Source organism: Emiliania huxleyi, assembly GCF_000372725.1.
Source record: "Emiliania huxleyi CCMP1516 unplaced genomic scaffold EMIHUscaffold_62, whole genome shotgun sequence".
Taxonomy (NCBI): Eukaryota; Haptophyta; order Isochrysidales; family Noelaerhabdaceae; genus Emiliania; species Emiliania huxleyi.
In genome coordinates, this window is record NW_005197351.1 from 333,354 (window position 1) to 350,513 (window position 17,160).

Consider the following 17,160-nt stretch of genomic DNA (forward strand, 5'->3'; position numbering starts at 1 on the left):
GGGAGGTCACACCAGCTGGGAGCCGTCCCAAACTGAGGGACTCCGAGCGCGGTCTCGTCCGCCTCCGCCGCGATTCCCTGCGGCTGAGCGGGCTTGCACGCCGCGCAGAACCAGTCGCCACCTGGGACGAGCTCGCCGGGCAGCAGCTCAAACTCCGCCTCGCAGCCGTCGCACACGATCGTCGTGACGATCTCTTCCGGATCCGCCGCCGCCGCAGCCGCCGCCAGCATAGCGTCCTCGGAGACGCCGCCGCCACTCGTGCTGCTGCCGCCGGCAGCGCCGAACGCCCGCGCGTACTCCACCGCCGCCTCCACCGCCGTGTCGAAGGTGCCGATGGAAACCCTCCTTTCGCCCGCCCTGTACTGCGCCCGGAAGCGGCCAGAGGCGAGCTCGTGCACGCCCTTGTAGCCGGTGGCGCTGCTGCTGGAGAGGTGCAAGCGCAAGCCCTCCGCCGCCGCCGCCACCGTCGGAGGAGGAGGGGGAGGCTCGCCGACCGCCCGCGCGTGCGCCACCGCCGCCTCCACCGCAGTGCCGAAGGTGCCGAGGTAGACATCCTTGCCGTCCACCTTGTGCCGCGCCACGAAGCGGCCAGAGTGCTCTTGCACTCCTTTGTAGCCGGTGCTGCTGCTGCTCGAGAGGTGCAAGCGCAAGCCCTCCGCCTCCGTCGCCACTGTCGGAAAAGGCGGAGGCTGATACTCGCCGACCGCCCGCGCGTACGCCACCGCCCCCTCCACCGCCGTGTCGAAGCAGCCGAGGGTGACCTGCCGCCCGTTCGCCGTGTGCCGCACCTCGAAACGGCCACATTGCTCGCGCACTCCCTTGTAGCCGGTGGCGCTGCTGCTCGAGAGGTGCAGCTTCAGCCCCTCCGCCTCCGCCACGACCGCCTCCGCCGCGAGCGGCGCGGCTGCGGCGACGGGTGCAGCCCCCCCTGGCGTCGGCGGTGCGGTCGGAGGCGGCGACGAGGTTGAGCCTGCGGCCTCCGCCTCCTCCGCCTCCGCCTCGGGCTCCGTGCAGGCCGCCACCAGCTGCGCCGCGCCCTTCGCCGCCGCGCCCTGAGCCTGCGCCGCCACCGCCTCCGCCGCCTCCGGTGCAGCCTGCGCCGCCAACCGCGAGTCCGACGCGGGCGCGAGCGAAGTGGAGTCGGCGCCGCGGGTGGGCGCTGCCCGGCGCGTCTCACTCCCCTTGCCGCCACCCCCCTTGCCCTCGCCCCCTCCCCTTCCCGCGCCGGGGATCGCCGAGACGTCGTCGCGCGGAGCGCGCACGTCTGTCTGCTCTGCCGCCTGCTCTGCCGCCTGCTCCGCCGCCGCGCTGAGCCGAGCATGGAGGTGTGCGAGGCCGGCGCGAGCGGGAGGGGCGAGCGCCGCGTCGGGCATGGCGAGGACCTGGCTGACGCCGCTCGTCAGCTGCGGACCCGCCCGCAACGGAGGGTCGAGCGCCAGGGCCGCGGCGGCAGCCTCGACCGCCTGCAGCAGCTGCGCCTGCACCGGGCCGAGCAGCAGCAGCGCGCGGAGGCCGCCTGCGAGGCCCGCGTCGGGCACCGCGCGACGGGCCATCTCGAGCACCTCGCACAGAGCTGCTTCGCCGGCGGCGAGGGCGGCGCCACCAAGCGCCGCTCTGCACCGCTCGAGCTGGCTGCACAGCGCCGCCTCGGAGGCAGCGAGCGGCGCCTTGCCGCCGCCTGCTTTGCCGATCGAACCCTGCGGAAGCTTTGCCCGCGGCATGGGCTCGGGTCGAGCCTGCTCCTCTGCCGTGGCGCGCGCGGCGGCGTCGCTCAGAACCTTGACGAAGCGAGGCGCGACGCGCTCCTCGGACTCGCCGTCGTCCTCGTAAAAGATGTCGCACGTACCGTCGTCGTGCACCGCGGTGACCGTCCCGGGGAACCCTGCGCGGTACGGCGGGAGGTGTGTGTGTGGGAGGGGGGGGGGCAGCTGCGGGTGAGGGAGGCGGTGGGGGCGGGGTGGCGGCGGCGAGGGTGGTGGTGGCGAGGATGTGGTGCGTTGGTGACGGAGGGGGCGGTGGTGATGGTTCGTGCTTCGTGGAGAGGAGCGACAAGAAGGGGCGGAAGATGGGGTTGGGGGTGGAGACGGCGACCGGAGGGGAGAGAGGGGGGGGGGGTGGTGGCAAAGGGGGGGGGGGCGGCGACGGGGGCGGTGGCAAGTTGGGGGCGGCTGGAGGCGAGAGGGCGAGAACGGCGGCAGTCCGGAGGGCGGCGGCGGCGAGGGCTGCTGGGATGATGGCGGCGGTTTGGGTGGCGGCGAGAGCAGCGGGCGGCTGGAGGTGAGGGCGAGAACAGCGGCAGTCCGCAGGGCGGCGGAGGGCGGCGAGGGGGCGGGATGCGGCGGCGAGGGCGGGGGCAGAGGCGTTGGCTGGGGCGGAGATTGTGGAGAGTGAGAGGGCGGCGCGGGGGCGAGGGCGGGGGCGAGGGCGGCGGTGGGGATGGAGCTGCGAGGTTGGCTCGGGCGAGGGTGGGGGTGTGGGTGGGGGCGGCTAGGGCAGCTGGGATGGTGGCGGCGGCGTGGGTGGCAAGGGAGGCATCGGACAGAGGAGAAGACGGCGGCGGGGGCGGCGGCGATGAGGCGAGAGCGGCGGCAGAGGCCGACATCACTAGTAGAACCGCTGAAGCACGGGATTTGGAGGGAGCCCATGCGACCTAGCCCGTGCGTGCCCTCTGACCCTTGTGCAAGGACAGTGATCAGGGCATGAGCGCGTACAGTTGAAGCCGCCGATGTCGCCCTGAAATTTTGCGCGGACCCGCTCGCCCGGCTTGGCATACGCGGCGGGGTCCACCGCGTCGAGGAGCCTCCAGCGCCGCTTGGCGCCCTTCGCTGCCGCTTCAGGGGCAGCTGGGCGCAAGAACATCTCGGACCAGCAGGCGGACGGGCTTGAGACGCCGGGAGCCACAGCGGAACTCGAGATACCACATCTCGGGTAAACTGCTTTCAACGCGGCCTTGCCTTCACTTGAGCACTTGAGCACTTGAGCACTTGATAGGGTCGATTCCGCGTGGTACGAGTCTTCGCGTGCCGCCTGTTGTTCGACTCGGGCGCCTTGGGCGTCGGGGTGGCGAGCAGGGGACGACGATGGTTGCGCATTTTTTCTTTATTTTTGCCCTTGAATGTTGAATCCCGGCGTTTGCCCGCCCCCCCCTCTCTACGGACCGCGGAGACAGATGAGCGACCGCCCTCTACAGGAAGATTTGCCGTCAAGCCGTCCACTCGCAGGATGGAACGCTGATCTCCAGCCACAGGCACAGCCAGGAGCCGCCGCGAGGAGGCGACGCTTGATTGAGCAGCGTGGGCCCGACGATGCGCGGCGGTTTTTCTTTTTTTGAGAGCGCCGTTGTTAATAATAATACAGACGGATGGTCACTTGCTGTAGCCACATGACACGCACACACTCGCACCGCACCCGCGCGCCCCCCCGCCTCGCCTCCTGAGCCGCAAACTTCCCCCATGGGACCTATTTGAGGCGGTGTGACGGCACTCACAGGGCACGGGAAGCTCTCCCGCCGTGTCTGCTGGCCCGCCCGACCCGCGGGGAACGGCGCGCGCCCTCCCGGCGGAGCTGGGTGCGGCAGACGGGCCCACGGGTCGGTTCCGGGCCGATTTGGGGCCGTTCTGTGAGTCCTGGGTCAAAATCGTAATCGAGCTACACTCTCTACACAAGTAAAAATCTCGCCCCCACGGATGATACTTTTTGATTTTTCTAGCCACGATCGTTGCTTGTCATGCTGACCAGTATGTCTTCACCGCCCGCATCGGTGCAGGCCCTGTGTCCACTTTCAGGGCTGGAGGGATGAGCAGCGCAAAAGCCCTTCCCGATGGCGCAGGTCGGGTGGCCAGCCACTGCTCGACTCTCTCGACGGCGAGACAGATCGGAAGCATGAGGAGGAGGAGCAGCAGCGAAATGGCCGCCAAAAGCAACATAGCCGTCACAAGCAAGAGAGTCATCGTCGCAAGGAATACCGGGACACCGAGCGCCACCCCAGGTACATCGGTGAATGCATCCGGCGGGTGCAGGGGCTTGATGAGCCTACACACCGCCGTCGCAAATGCGCGAAGAGGCCCATCCCCAAACCAGTTGGTCGGGTCGACTTCCATCGTCAGCAGCGTCGGATCGGAGAAGACGTAGGACGTGCAGTGTGCAACGGAGAGGAGCGGCAGCACCGTAAACAGGGCGGTCACCTGGTGGTCCGCGGTGGGCCGCCTCGCATTCCTCCAGCGCCAGCGGGCCATGCCATAGTAGAAGGCAAGCACAAACGCCCACTGGCACCAAATCGGGCACGGGTCGTCGCGCCAGCCCCAGAAGCTAATTGGCTCGCTTTCATGGATCAGGTCTTGCCGACCCCGGCGCATGCCCAGCTCAGTGCTCTCTGGGTGCATGCGCGACTGGCGAAAGTCGCTGTGAGACGTGACGAGACCCACCAGCTGCAAGACGTGCACCGCCGGCCCCCAGATATCAACCTCCCACCATGCCTGCCATGTCGAGATGGACGATGGAGCTCCGTGCTGCACCCGGGGGTGGGGGGGGGGGGAGTTGAGGGTGAGGAGGAGAAGGAACCGTGGACAGTCAGGGGAGCGCACATGGTTGTTGTGGTTATTCTCCCCAAGCATAAACGGGAAGAGAAACGGCACGTTCTTGCCGGTGCACGGTCCCGACATGGCGTCTCTGTAGCGCACGTACCCAACCGTGTGCACCGCAGAGTTGACGAGCATCGAGTTGTGGAATGTCATCACGGCGGGGAGGCAAAAGTAGAAGGCGTAGGATACGAAAGCGAAGCGGAAGGCGCTGAAGATGCGTACGCTCACGCGGGTGCGGCCAGTTGCCGCCCCTCGCGGGCTGAGCAGGAAGTGCAGCAGCCAGAGCAGCATCGTGCCGAGGATGGGGACGCCGAGAAACATCCATGGCACACCCCAGTCGTGCCAGAACTGCATGTCGTCATCCATCAGGTCTGGTACAGCCGTCTCAATCGTCACATGCTCAAAGTGGTCCCACAACAGGCCGCCGTGCGCAAACCAGAAGCCGCGAGGGCCGTTCACCGCGTGGGGGTCGCCGCCTTCTTGCTCGCACAAGTTGTGGTGCCGCCGGTGCACGCCCGCCCAGTACCGAGGGTCGCCCTGTCCGTTGAGACAGTGGCATAGCGCGATAAAGTTCTTAAAGGCGCGGCTCGGCACAAAGGCCGAGTGCGAGAAGAGTCGATGCGAACCGAGGGCGATGCCTGAGTACATGCACAGCCAAGCGGCAATGACGCCCCACGGCTTGATCAGCGCGTGCGCGCCCGGTCCGGTGAAACGCCACCACGCCGCCATCAGCACAGCGGCTGGGAAGACGACAAACTGGGCCAGGAAGAGCACCTTGTTCAGCAGCGCCTTGGCTGTGCGGTCCTCGACCTCCTCGGCTGCTGACCAAAATGGGGCAGTCGTAGGCTCGCGCACGTCCGGGAGCATGTCGAAAAAGAACCTCCAAGGCTTGGCCGTGGTCGTCGTTCCTGCCGCCGTATGATTCGAGACAAAGATGGTGCTCTGCTGGAGCGGCAGACCCATCGTTCCCCTCGCCGTGTGATTGGAGAGAAGGATGGTGCTCTGCGCCACTGGCGCGCGGAACAATCTGTGCACATCCCTCTCGGAGGGCACGGCGCGTTGCATGATGTTGGTCGAGATCTGAAGGCCGTGGAATGGAACGTGCCGCTCGTCGATGCCTGGGTGGCCGACTGCAACCGACGGGTGGGGCAGGCCGAAGCTCCAGGAGCAGTTGCCGTCCCCAAGCTCGATGCCATTTGGGACGCCATCACCATCGCTGTCCATCTGGCACAGCTCGACCGTCCACTGGTAACCCTGGTGCGCAAAGTCCTTGGCAAACTGATTACGTGGGAGCTGCGGTAGCGTGGCCTCGGGCAGCAGGTGGCCGACGGCGTGCCACCAGCGGCCATGGACGTAGACGTGGGGCCCGTTGGGGATGCGCTCCGCATAGAACTCAAAGCCGAGAGTCGAGGCGACGAGGAACCAGGGCACGCCCATGCGGGGGGGCTGGGAGGACGCTTGAATGCGGATGCGGCACGCAGGGCACTAAAGGGCGCGGTGAGGCCCAGGCGGGGCGCGGTGGGGAACGGGCCGCCGCCTTCACGTGGTAACCGATCCTCGGTTCCCCAATCTCCCCTTGGCTCCGACTCGAGGTCCGACCACTTCCCCAAGCAAGCGAGCGCTAGTGAAGGCCCAGGGAACCGATATGCCTTACAGTATTTTTATACAACACTCAGGCAGGCAAGCTTGTGGCCGCCGAACAGCTCGCCGACAGCATCGTCGCGACCGACGCCGCCGCCGAGGCGGGGGGGGCCACGGTGACCACCGCCGCCCACGATGTCCTCCGACGAGTCGGCGTCGGAGTCTGGGGGGGTGGGAGGGTCGGGGGCGCACCCGCTCGCGGTCCTTGGCCGCCTTGCCGCCCGCTCCGCCGCCGTCGATGGAGTGACAATAAGGGGGTGGATCTTACCGATGGCTTTTAAAGAGAGCAAGTAGCCGGTAGACAACAGTGAACAGAGAGGCGAGATGAGGCGACGGGCTTGTGGTCCAGATCTACAGTTACAGTATGAGCTCCGTCGTGCGTCGATAGGCTGTGCCGCGACAGGGAGTGGCTGTTTCAAGCTGTTTGTCTACTGCATTTCAATCCTATCGCTTGTAGAATCTAGCTTTTGAGGACCCTATGTAAAAATCATGTGCCCTTAAGTCACAGACACAGACGAGTTCGGCGCGCGGCGCGCTCCAAACGGGGAGGTGGCGTTGTCGAGCCGCCAGGAGGCGCGCCACAGGACGCGCACCCTCGACGCGTTTTGCGGGTCGATGAAGAGCGGCAGCCACACGTAGGTGCCAAACGAGACGTTGTTCTTCGGCGTCCATCGATCGGCCATGTACACAAACGGCGCCAGCGCCGAGCCCTTCCGGTACAGCGGGTTGGCGAGGATGAAGGTGCTTTGGCTGCCAAAGGCCCAGACGCCCGGCCTGTTCCTTTGCTTTTGGTTGCCCGACTGGTTGGGCTCGGGGATGGGCGGCGGCTGCCAGCCGACGAGCCAGCCCTTCGAGTTGTTCAAGCCCGAGCAGTTGAAGCAGCCGAGGGCGGTGGGTGCGGTGTACAGGTGCGTCGTGGTTGGCGCCCAGCCCATGCAGCCACTCACCCAGAGGTAGAAGCGTTCGTTTGCAAAAAAGACGGTCGGCGCTTCTCGGTTGGGGGTCGCGAAGAGTTGCGTATCGCTCTCCGGGCGAACATCGGTGCAATCCTCGGTCAGCTCCATGCCGCGAAAGCCGGTCTGATGCCAGCGCGTGCGCCAGTACACGTAGGCGCGGCCCGTGCGCGGATCCTGAAAGAGCGTGGCATCTCCGTACTGGTAGCCCGCGCGGAAGTTTGGGCCTCCTCGAGCCACGGTGCGGAAGGGGTCCGTCTGGTCGCCGACGAAGCGAAACGGGCCCGTCGGTGCATCGCTCGTCGCAACGGCCAAGAGCTGAGAGGCGAGAGCTGAGCCGCGCACCCACATGACGTACTGGCCGGTGCCTGTGCATCGGATCACCTTGGGCCGCTCCAGACTCAGCCCGTTGTCAGTGGAGGAGTTGAACGCATGCAGGACGAGCCCGCGATGCGTCCAGCTGTAGAGATCGGTGGACGTGTACAGGTTGACACCACGGTCGAGGCAGCAAGGCGGGCTCATCCCGTTCCGGGCACTGCCATACGGCAGCAAGGCGGGCTCATCCCGTTCCGGGCACTGCCATACCAGTAGTACACGCCGCCGTCCAAGAGGAAACCGCCGCCGTGAGCATCGATCGTGTTGCCGTCCGTGTCGAGCCAGATCTCACCAGAGCGGAATGCGGCGAAGCAGGACGCCTCCGCCGCAAGCCAGAGCAGCGAGATCTTGGGCATGTTCACACTACCTGTCGAAGGCGTCAGGTTTAGACGCGGCGCACGCGCAACACGCATGTGTGCTTCGCTTCTGCGCTCACCACTTAGACAACAGCCGGTCCTCCGAAGGAGGAATTCCGCCGCAAGCAATGCCTCCGGCGGCCCCTCACCGCCGGGGGGGCGTTCCTCCTCCGGAGGTGGTGAGTGTGTGTGTGTTGTGTGTACACACACTCACACACACTCACACTCCTCCGGAGGTGGGAGGCTCCTGCGGAGGGCCGGCGCGGAACGGGGAGACGTGGGGCCCCGGAAGGAACTCGTACCTCGTCCCTTCACCCCACATATCCCCGCTCCGCTTAGAGTAAGGTGTTGCTGCGCAAAAGAGGCCTTGCACGGCCGTGTAATCCCGCATCTAAAGACGCTTCATGTCCGCTAGGATCTCTCCTTCGAACTTCGAGCCGGCTCGCTCGACCTCTGCCTCTCCCTCTCTCGCTCTATACGCGCAGCCATCACAGTCCCCGCCGTTCTCACCCAAAACATATTATGACTATAAAGGGGAGTGCAAGCGACATGGTTCTACAATGGCAACACTCGCCACTCGCGCAGAGGTCTCGATGGTCTCGACGGGGGTCAATTCACGACTGCTGCCGGTTTAAGTTGGCGGACCGGCATAGCGCGTGGCGGTAGCTCCTGCCAGGGCGGGGTCCAGGCTGCTTTAGTCGCGGGGGTTGCTCCTGTGTGGCGAACCTACGTGGTAGCAGCTTTTGTGTGGCGAACCTGCAGCTCGTCCGAGTCCATGCGCATAACGCTAGGCTGAACCAAATTGTCGTTAGACGGAGAAGCGCTCGCGTGCATCTGGCGGTAGCGGCGCCCAAGGAGGCATCGCCACACGTAGCCCGCGACGGAAAGCAGCACCGCGAGGCTGACAAAGGCAAGGGCTAGCTCGTTGGTTGCGTTGCCTTGCGTTGCCCAGAGGCCAAGCAGCGGTAGGTGCCGCGCGCCATCGCTTGCCGGCGGCAGCGCGTGTTTCCATTGGAGCAGCTCCTCGCTCAGCTCGCCCGAGGCGACGGCTTCAACCCCATGGCGGTGAAGGATCTCGAGCAGTCCCGCCTCGTCTGCGTGAGCGTCACGGATCACCCCCCGTAGGCTCACCGCCTCGAGCTTGCTGATTGCGCCGTCGCCGTTGGCGTCCAGCTCGTCCTTCTCGCTCTTTGTCACCCGCCCGTCCCCATTCAGGTCCAGCGCCTCGTGCCTGCTCACGCGCCCATCGCCATTGACATCCGTGGTTGCCTCGAGTGCCTCAAATCTGGCCTCAACCACCGCCTTCTCGCTCTTGCTCAGCTTGCCGTCGCCGTTGAGGTCGAGCTTGTCAATGAGCTCCAGCGCTTCCTGTCGGCTCACCGCCACCTCTCTCGCTGGCGGATCCATATGTTTGCCTTTCCGCACGCCGGCGCGCACACGCACGCCGCTCGATTTGTCACGTAAAAAAACAAAAAAATCGCGAAATTTCTTTCTCTCTTCTCGCTCGCGTGAGCATCGACTCCTGATCAGCGACGCGTCGACACTGGCGGCATACGTGGCGTCCCAGGGGCAAGATTGACTTTTTAAAAAGAAAAAAACCTCCGAGTGCTCCAAGTGCTCCAAGTCGCAGCTGGCAATTCCGTATACGGGCGGGTCTCTGGTTTGAAGCACCGGATCGACGTCAGCGTGAGCGCACGGGGTGACGCTGCCGCCTGCTCCCTACCCCACGGTCTCGTCGGCCAGTCCTTCTCGTCGACGGCGCCGCGCCACGGCAAGAAGGATCTCTACCCCATCGCCGGTTCGTTCATTTCAAGACCTCGGCGCAGGCGGAAGGGGCCATCGAGGACAGCTTTCCAACTATTGCAATACGAGTTGGCTGGGCCCTACGACGGCACCGCAGCCGGAGCTGATCGCGCCGGTCGGACGCCTCAGCTGTGGATGGAGGAGAAGGACAGCTGTGAAGTCACAAAATTCTCTGCGATAGTGAAAAAATAATATTGAGAGCGTCGATAATTTTTGCCTTTCCAGCCCCCCCCCCCCCCCCAAAGGAGGGTACATGTACCACTCTGACCTGTTCCGACCCTGATCCGACTGTGTCTGTGATCTTCAGACCTTATGTACCTGTTCCGACCCTGTTTGGTTTGACCCACGGTCGGAACAGGGTTGGATCAGGGTCGGAACAGTGTTGGTCTTGTTTGGCCCAAAAGGGCCCTGCAATAGGTAGGTACCCCCTATTTTCATCTTTTTTCGCTTTGCTGCGCGGCCTGGGGATAGGTAGGTAGGTAGGGCGTTTTGGCGCGAGTCAGTGCCGCAGACCCCCTATCCGGGTAGGAGCCGGAACCCAGGGTCGGAACAGCGAGCGAGTTCTTTACCAGGTTGCAACCCTTGTTCCGCACTGTGCTGTGAACAGAGCACCAACCAACAGCTCTCAGGACCCCCCGGTGCTGGGGTGCTGCCAGCAACCAACCAAGTCGGGCGGAGCAGCGTCGTTCCGATGTTTCGGCGGGCACTTCTCACCTAAGTCCTTGTGGCGGGCCGCCAGGCCCGGAAGCAGATGCCGACGAGGATCAGACACGGCGCGCTATCTGGGCTCGGAGGTCGGCAAAAAGGTTGCGCAACCGACACCAGCGACCAGGATCGTCGATCGAGGTAGGTGCACGCTGCTGAAGCAGTGCACCTACATAGTGCGGGACCTGGGGCAGCAACCAACAACCTGGATGGGGACGGGGTGCTGCTCAACCGGCGGCAAACAGCAGCGTTCACAGCCGAGTGCGGAACAAGGGTTGCAACTTGGTAAAGAATTCTTAAGATACAAGCCTCTCTCACAGCACACTGGCACGACAAGGGCGCAGACTGGCGCGGACTGGCACACACACAGGCTCACTTGGTAAAGAATTTTACAACAAAACTCCCTCGCACGACACTGGGCACAGGACTGGGCACGGGACTGGCTCGCACTGGCACCTGGTAAAGAACTCGCACGGTAGGTGCCTCTAACATTCACTCTGATTTTGGCGCCATGGGCGGAGCCTTCACCCTCGGCCGGCTCAAGCCGATGATCGCCGCGACAGCTTGGATCGCTCCGAACGCTCATTTGGTGGGCAATGTGGTGCTCAGAGATCGGGCATCGATCTGGTTCGGCGTTGTCGTGCGAGGAGATAACCCGGAGCCCATCACCATCGGAGAGCGCACGAACGTCCAGGAGAACTCGGTGTTGCACGCTGATGCGGGCGTGCCGCTCACTCTCGGCAACGACGTCACGGTCGGCCACTGCGCGATGCTCCACGGCTGCACGATTGGCGAGCGGCGCGTGTGCCGCTCAGCCCGCACCGCTCGCTCACAGACCGCGGGCAGTGGCCGGCCATCTAGGCGACAACTCGCTGATTGGCATCGGCGCGACGGTGCTGAACAAGGCGGTCGTCGGGAAGAACTGCCTGATCGGGGCGCACGCGCTGGTGCCCGAGGGGAAGGCGCACGCCTCACACATACCTGTTGCGCAACTCTCCTCTCTCCACTCCAAGACATATGTGTATATGAATCATTGAGCGGCTGCTGCCCCTCACCCGCACGTACCCAGACCCTCCCCTCCACCGCCAGGTCATCCCAGACGGCTCCCTCGTCATCGGGGCTCCGGCGAAGGTGGTCCGGACGTTGACGGAGGACCAGATCAAAGGCGCGCAACCCTAGTTCGCCATTGCTTCCCGCCGCCCTGGGGCTGCTTGACCGCGCACACACACACACACACACACACACACACTCACACACACACACACACACACACACACACACACACACACACACACACACGCATGCAGCGTGGACCGTTTACCACCTTACCTTGCTTTGTCCTGCAGGGCTGACTGCGTCGGCGGCGCACTATGTCGAGAACGCGGAGCGCTTCCGACAAGACCTCGCCCCCGTCGACGACGAGGGACGAGGTTGCCGCGAAGCTTTGTGAAGACTACTTGGCGATTCTCTCGAGCGGGAGGTCAGGTGTCCGAAGGAGGCACAAGTAACCGACAGCGCGAGGACTAGCCTCATCGCTCATCTGCCCGCGCGGGTTCACGGGGCACGGTGGCTCTAGCCCGATGCCCCATGCTCTCTCCAACCTCTTTATTTGCACGCGGAGCGTCTCCAGTCCAAGAGCACTTGGAGCGGAGAGTTGTTGATGTTCCCGTTTCCCGAGAAAAAAGGGGCACTCGGAGCGCTGTTGCGCGAAAGCCGTCAAACTGCTCATACCCTTATGCATTGAAAAAACGTAACAACAACGGGCACACGGCCTCGCCGCGGGCCTCCACTGCGCAGTCGAGTCACGGCACGCTCCACGCACACCGGCGAAAGGGCGCCTCCCCGCACACACACTCCGCTCGCGTCGACTTTCTCGGTGCCCATCATCCGAACCCCGACTCGTCGCCCTCGCTGGGCCGACGGTAGCCGGGTGGGAAGAGCACCGCCGCCACCGGCCGCTGCTCCTGCACCATAAAGTTGAGCGTCGACGAGGCGGTGCGCGTGTTGAGCACCTCGAGCGCCAATCCGTGCCGCGCGGCCCACGCGCCGACCGCGGGCGGCGGCCGCTCGATCCGCTCGCCGCAGCCGAGGATGAGCAGCTCCGGCCGCTCCTCGAGCAGCAGCAGTGGCGTGAGCGACGCCGGCGTCAGCTCGCCGACAGCGGCGGCGGAGAAGAGAAACGACTGGTCCGGCAGCAGAAGCACCGCGCCAGGCAGCTGGACGCCGTTGACGACGAAACCGCGGCTCGAGTAGGACTCGACCGAGGTGGTGCCGTGCGCAAAGAGCCCGTCAACGCCGCGGCTCACCTCCTCACTCAGGGGCTGGAAGCCGCCAGTGTCGCCGAGGATGTCGTGTCCGTACCCGCTATGCGGCGTGTGGCGGCGGGACGTGCGGCGGCCGCCGCCGCCGGAGCTCAGCGCGCGGAGGGCGACGCGCGACGGCGACCGGATTGCTCGTGCTCGCTTCGCTCTGAACAAGAGCATCACGAAGCTCCGCGCAAGCCTCCGCGTTTTCTTTTTCTTTTTGTTTTTTTGAGAGCGCCTTCGTTGTTAATAGTACAAACCCAATGGTCCTCTGCGAGCGGTCCTTCGTTGCAGACGCACACACGCACACGCCACGCCGCACCGCGCGCCCGCCCACCGCCCCGCCCAGGCGGGAAAGAGGTGGGGAGATGGGACAGCGAAGGAGGAGCACGAGCACGTATGGGAGGGTTCAGTAATGCGCCACTTTTTGTTTTGAGCAGACGACTTCGAACAAGCGAAGGCACACACAACATGACGCCAAACACACGATTGCACGCACCGCACACCGCACCCGGCACCCGCGCCCGCCGCCCCCCCGGCCCCCGCCCCGCCTAGGTGGGAAAGAGACGAGGAGATGGAACAGCCCGAGGAAAGGAGCGAAACAAACACGTACGGGAGGGTAAAGTTGTGCACCACGCTGCCCGGCGTTTCTCACTTTCCGGGACAGCCCCGCCCTTGTGAGGCAGGAAAGTGGCGGCTACCCCGTACGCCCAGCCCACTACGATTTTGTTTTTGTCCATGTGCCAGTCTGCTGTGAGAGGGGCTTGTATTCGTAGAATTCTTCTTTGAAATTCTTCTTTGTGGGTGCGACGCCCCCCCTATAGCATACCCTGTCCGCTGTAGCACGGACGGCGCCACGGCGGTTGCCAATCGGCCTTCCCCCTCTCGTAGCCGAACGCGCGCCTGGAGCCTGTGTAAAATGCCTGTTTTTGAAACAAATAAATAAAAAAATATGAAAACGGACACCTCTCCGGAGAGAATTTCTTGTTGGTTTTCAAAAATCTCTCTCACCTCTATCTAGGCTTTCTACTGTGTAAATTCTACTGTGAGATGGGTAATTAATGAAACACATATGAGGATGCGACTCTTTTGGGGGATAAGGCTTTCATGGTACACGGACACCGGCAGAGCTCCGCGTTGAATGATGTGCGTTTTCGCGGCGCCTGTTCCTCGTGCAGTCACGTAGCGTGAATGCGAATGGCATTTCGCGATGGAAGAGGCGCTTCGAGGGTAGAGGAGTGTCCAGGTCAGACCCTGTTGACGAGAATTTTACACGGCCTGAAGCGGCAGAAAAATAAATCTGCCTTTCTTTCTTTTGAGGGCAGAACGCCGAGTTTGTCGATCTTGTATCTGCGCGCCTCTGTGCGGCGAGAAGACCACCTCTACACACTCGAGGACAGGTGGCCTTATCTTATGGAGGGAAGAACTAGAATCATCATATAGGAGGGAGGCCCCCCCCCGCCCGACCCGTGGATACCCCCTCTCGCGCCGATTCGGCACGCGGGAGATTGCCACGTGGACGTAGGGGTTATTTTGCGGGGCGGAGGCCGACCTCTCAAGCAAGCTCGAGAGGCTTCGGATACCGGGGCTATCAAGAAAGACATGTTGCGCCCTTTCTCCTCAACGACTATCCCTGCTTCCCTCTTTCAGGATAAACTTGAAGCCTTTTGCCTTGGTGGAAGTCGACTCTGACTTGCTGAGGTGCACCAGCTCAGTCGAGTCCTCGTCGATGAACTGGATCTTGTGCAGTGTCGACTTCCTAAGTGTGGACACAGAGGGCAGTGAAGGCGAGCACGGTGAAGCACCTGCAGGCGCGAATCGGCCATGCATTGGGACACGCATCTACAGAAATCTGCCCATAGCGCGAGACTTTCTCCACGACCTTGCCCACACGGCCCTCCACCTCGATCATCTTCCCCACGAGGCTCGCCCCGCCCGCCTCTGCACGCATCGCACGCGCGGCCTTCACCTGCTCCGATTCCCTTCTCGCCTCTTCAATCTCCTCCTCCAGCTGCGTCGTGTCCCTCTCGATATCCTCCTTGCGATGCCGTCGCTGCCGTGCGCCTGCAGAGGTGAGGCGGAGGCAGCTGTAAGACAGGCAGCACTGCACGCTCCACCAGAGGCTCTCGGGCCAGCAGTAGTCTAAACGCGCGCTTTCTCTGGCCTTAGCCTCCGCCGCCGCCTCCTCCTCCTCCTTGCGCTTCCGCCGCTCCGACTCTTCCGCGCTCTTGGCAGTTGCGTCCGACTTGTGTGTGGCAGCTGCAATGAGCTCCACCCGCCTGGCCTGCAGTTCCGCATCCTCCTCTTCCTCCTGGACGAGTGCACGCTCTATATTCGCTGACATGCCACCCTGTTGATTCCTTCCCCCCTCGAACGGGGAAAGGCGGTTCACTAGTTCGCGCGGACGTCGGCAGTCACGACGTCAACAGGACAGGGGCAAACGACGAACACGAAGGTCGAGATTTTTCCTTAGCGCGGACGTTGCTGCCGGCCGCTACTGTTGCACTGTTGCACACTGGGATGGGGTCGGATTCCGCATGCACGGGACCCCTCGATCGTCTCCGCTCTCGCTAACCCTCACTGGCGTGTTCATTCTTCATTCCTGTTACTATCCGTTCTATCCTTCAACACAACAGTAATCAGTATTGCACATTTGCGATTTGGGGGGGTCATAGTAACAAACACGGTATACAGGATCGAGGTGCACGCGCTGAAGCAGTAGGCCGCTACTCGTACGTCCAGGAACCCAACACGCAACAGCAGTCAATTCCAGAAGAAAAATCGACGTCCCCCTTTACCCACTTCTGGTGGTGATGAGCGGACTCGCGGCCGGCCCGCGGCCAGCGCCACTCCCGTAGCAAAGCTGCGCGGCCAGGGGCGTCTCCCGCTGGGAGTGTCCCTTGAGCGCACGCCCGCTCTCCAGCTCCCGCCACAGGCAGAGCGCCGCGGGCGTGAGCTGGCGCGAGATTGCCGGGGAGAACCGCGGCACGGCGGAGTCGGACTGGGTGTTGCGGCGGGCGGAGGGCCTAATCTCGGCCCGCCTCGGGGTGATCTCGGCTGATCTCGCACACGGCGCCATGAAGTGGCGGTGCGTCGGGGCTGGGCGCCTCACAGCGGCGAGTAGCCGCTCCGTCGTCGTCGCCTGTTCACAGCTCGCCGCACGTGAAGGGGCGCCGCTCACAGAGGGGGGAGGGAACCCGCTGCTCCGTCGTCGGCGCGTCGAGAGGCGCGACGAGGCCCGAGACCTCGCCGCAGTGCAGGAAGCTGTGCAGCTCCCGCGCCTGGTCGCTCGCGGACACGGGCGCGAGCCATCGCCTGACCAAGAAGTGCAGCGCCAGCCGGGGATCGGCCGAGCTCGGCCGCGAGAGGACACGATCCAGAGAGGAGCACATCGCTCGTCAGCGAGGCCGTCGACTCACTGAGGCTTCGCCACGAGTCGCGGGGCGCGGCTCCTCGGCGGACGCTCTCTCTCTCTCTCCTCTCGGCGGACGCTCTCTCTCTCTCTCCTCTCGGCGGACGCTCTCTCTCTCTCTCTCCTCTCGCCGGCGCCTGAACGAGACGAGCATCGTCGGGCAGCGTGCCTGCGCCGTGGTATACACACCGAAGTCGGGGGCAACAAGTCGACGGTCACTGGTGCTGTGTGCTGGCAGCGTCGCACGAGTACCCGGGGCGACGAGCAGAGCCGATTCTAGCGGAGACAGCCGAGTGCAACCGAACGCATGTCACCTCGAGCGCCAGCTGGAGCACAGGGTGGCGCGTCGAGGGCGCGCGAGCCACCCTCGCCACAGTGATCTCGGGCGATCTCGGCCAATCTCGGGCGATCTCGTCCATTCTCGGCAATCTCGGCTAATCTCGGGCCTCCCTCGCCGCAGTGAGAGCCGACATGACGTACTCCTCCTGCGGTGTGAGACGGAGGCACGTTCTTCTTAGAACAAGGTCTGTGAGTGACAGGGCGGCAGAGGGGGGGGGGGGGGGGGGGGCGGGCGGGGCAGGCGGGGCAGGCGGGGCAGGCAGGGGGGGGCAGGAAGACTCCTCCACACACACGAGGTGGTTGGGCAAGGGGCCGGGCCGCCCTCGCGACTCCGCGTCTAGATAGGCAGGCGTAGGCGCGGCATCGAGAGTGCAGGGCCCGGTGCGCGTGGGTGAGCAGTCCTCGCCAGGGTGCGAGCGGATCTCCCCATATCTCCCCCAGATCTCCCCCAGATCTCCCCCAGATCTCCCCCATCTCTCCCCCATCTCTCCCCCATCTCTCCCCCATCTCTCCCCAATCACCTCGCCAGGGTGCCGGTACGGGATGACGCAGAGAGGGCGGCGCAGCAGCGGCCTCCACACCGGCAGCGTGCGGGCGAAGCGGACGTCCTTGAGCACCTGCTCACATGCTCGCAGCACCGCCTTGGGAGGAGGGAGACCCTCCGGCTGCGCTGCTCGCTGGTCTGTGAGAGGG

General features: G+C 64.3%; 7 protein-coding genes across 7 annotated transcripts in view; 2 read left to right on the plus strand and 5 right to left on the minus strand.

The window, feature by feature from the left end:
• Nucleotides 1-6: 6 nt before the first annotated feature.
• On the minus strand, nt 7-2,859 carry EMIHUDRAFT_452447 (Hypothetical protein; the record flags this gene model as incomplete). The annotated part of the gene is made up of 5 exons (XM_005763733.1): nt 7-32; nt 122-158; nt 342-928; nt 1,178-1,882; nt 2,712-2,859. 5 exons carry the CDS (start codon nt 2,857-2,859, stop codon nt 7-9), a joined length of 1,503 nt encoding a protein of 500 aa, XP_005763790.1.
• An 866-nt stretch (nt 2,860-3,725) lies between these two features.
• On the minus strand, nt 3,726-6,017 carry EMIHUDRAFT_214702 (hypothetical protein; the record flags this gene model as incomplete). Its single annotated transcript, XM_005763734.1, has 2 exons — nt 3,726-4,475; nt 4,584-6,017. 2 exons carry the CDS (start codon nt 6,015-6,017, stop codon nt 3,726-3,728), a joined length of 2,184 nt encoding a protein of 727 aa, XP_005763791.1.
• Nucleotides 6,018-6,718: 701 nt separating this feature from the next.
• Nucleotides 6,719-7,905, minus strand: EMIHUDRAFT_214703 (hypothetical protein; the record flags this gene model as incomplete). The annotated part of the gene is made up of 2 exons (XM_005763735.1): nt 6,719-7,709; nt 7,760-7,905. The coding sequence occupies 2 exons, from the start codon at nt 7,903-7,905 to the stop codon at nt 6,719-6,721; spliced, it is 1,137 nt and encodes a 378-aa protein (XP_005763792.1).
• Nucleotides 7,906-8,514: 609 nt separating this feature from the next.
• EMIHUDRAFT_214704 (hypothetical protein) lies at nt 8,515-9,312 on the minus strand (the record flags this gene model as incomplete). The annotated part of the gene is made up of 2 exons (XM_005763736.1): nt 8,515-8,574; nt 8,662-9,312. 2 exons carry the CDS (start codon nt 9,310-9,312, stop codon nt 8,515-8,517), a joined length of 711 nt encoding a protein of 236 aa, XP_005763793.1.
• A 1,612-nt stretch (nt 9,313-10,924) lies between these two features.
• On the plus strand, nt 10,925-11,592 carry EMIHUDRAFT_214705 (hexapeptide repeat-containing transferas-like protein; the record flags this gene model as incomplete). The annotated part of the gene is made up of 3 exons (XM_005763737.1): nt 10,925-11,217; nt 11,249-11,360; nt 11,503-11,592. 3 exons carry the CDS (start codon nt 10,925-10,927, stop codon nt 11,590-11,592), a joined length of 495 nt encoding a protein of 164 aa, XP_005763794.1.
• Nucleotides 11,593-14,336: 2,744 nt separating this feature from the next.
• Nucleotides 14,337-15,060, minus strand: EMIHUDRAFT_214706 (hypothetical protein; the record flags this gene model as incomplete). The annotated part of the gene is made up of 2 exons (XM_005763738.1): nt 14,337-14,475; nt 14,555-15,060. 2 exons carry the CDS (start codon nt 15,058-15,060, stop codon nt 14,337-14,339), a joined length of 645 nt encoding a protein of 214 aa, XP_005763795.1.
• Nucleotides 15,061-17,010: 1,950 nt separating this feature from the next.
• EMIHUDRAFT_311598 (hypothetical protein) overlaps nt 17,011-17,160 on the plus strand; it is a gene marked incomplete at both ends in the record, with an annotated part of 903 nt that continues 753 nt past the window's right edge. Inside the window, one exon of the mRNA XM_005763739.1 lies at nt 17,011-17,151. Within this exon, the coding sequence (XP_005763796.1) occupies nt 17,011-17,151 (141 nt within the window). The remainder of the gene's footprint in view (nt 17,152-17,160) is intronic.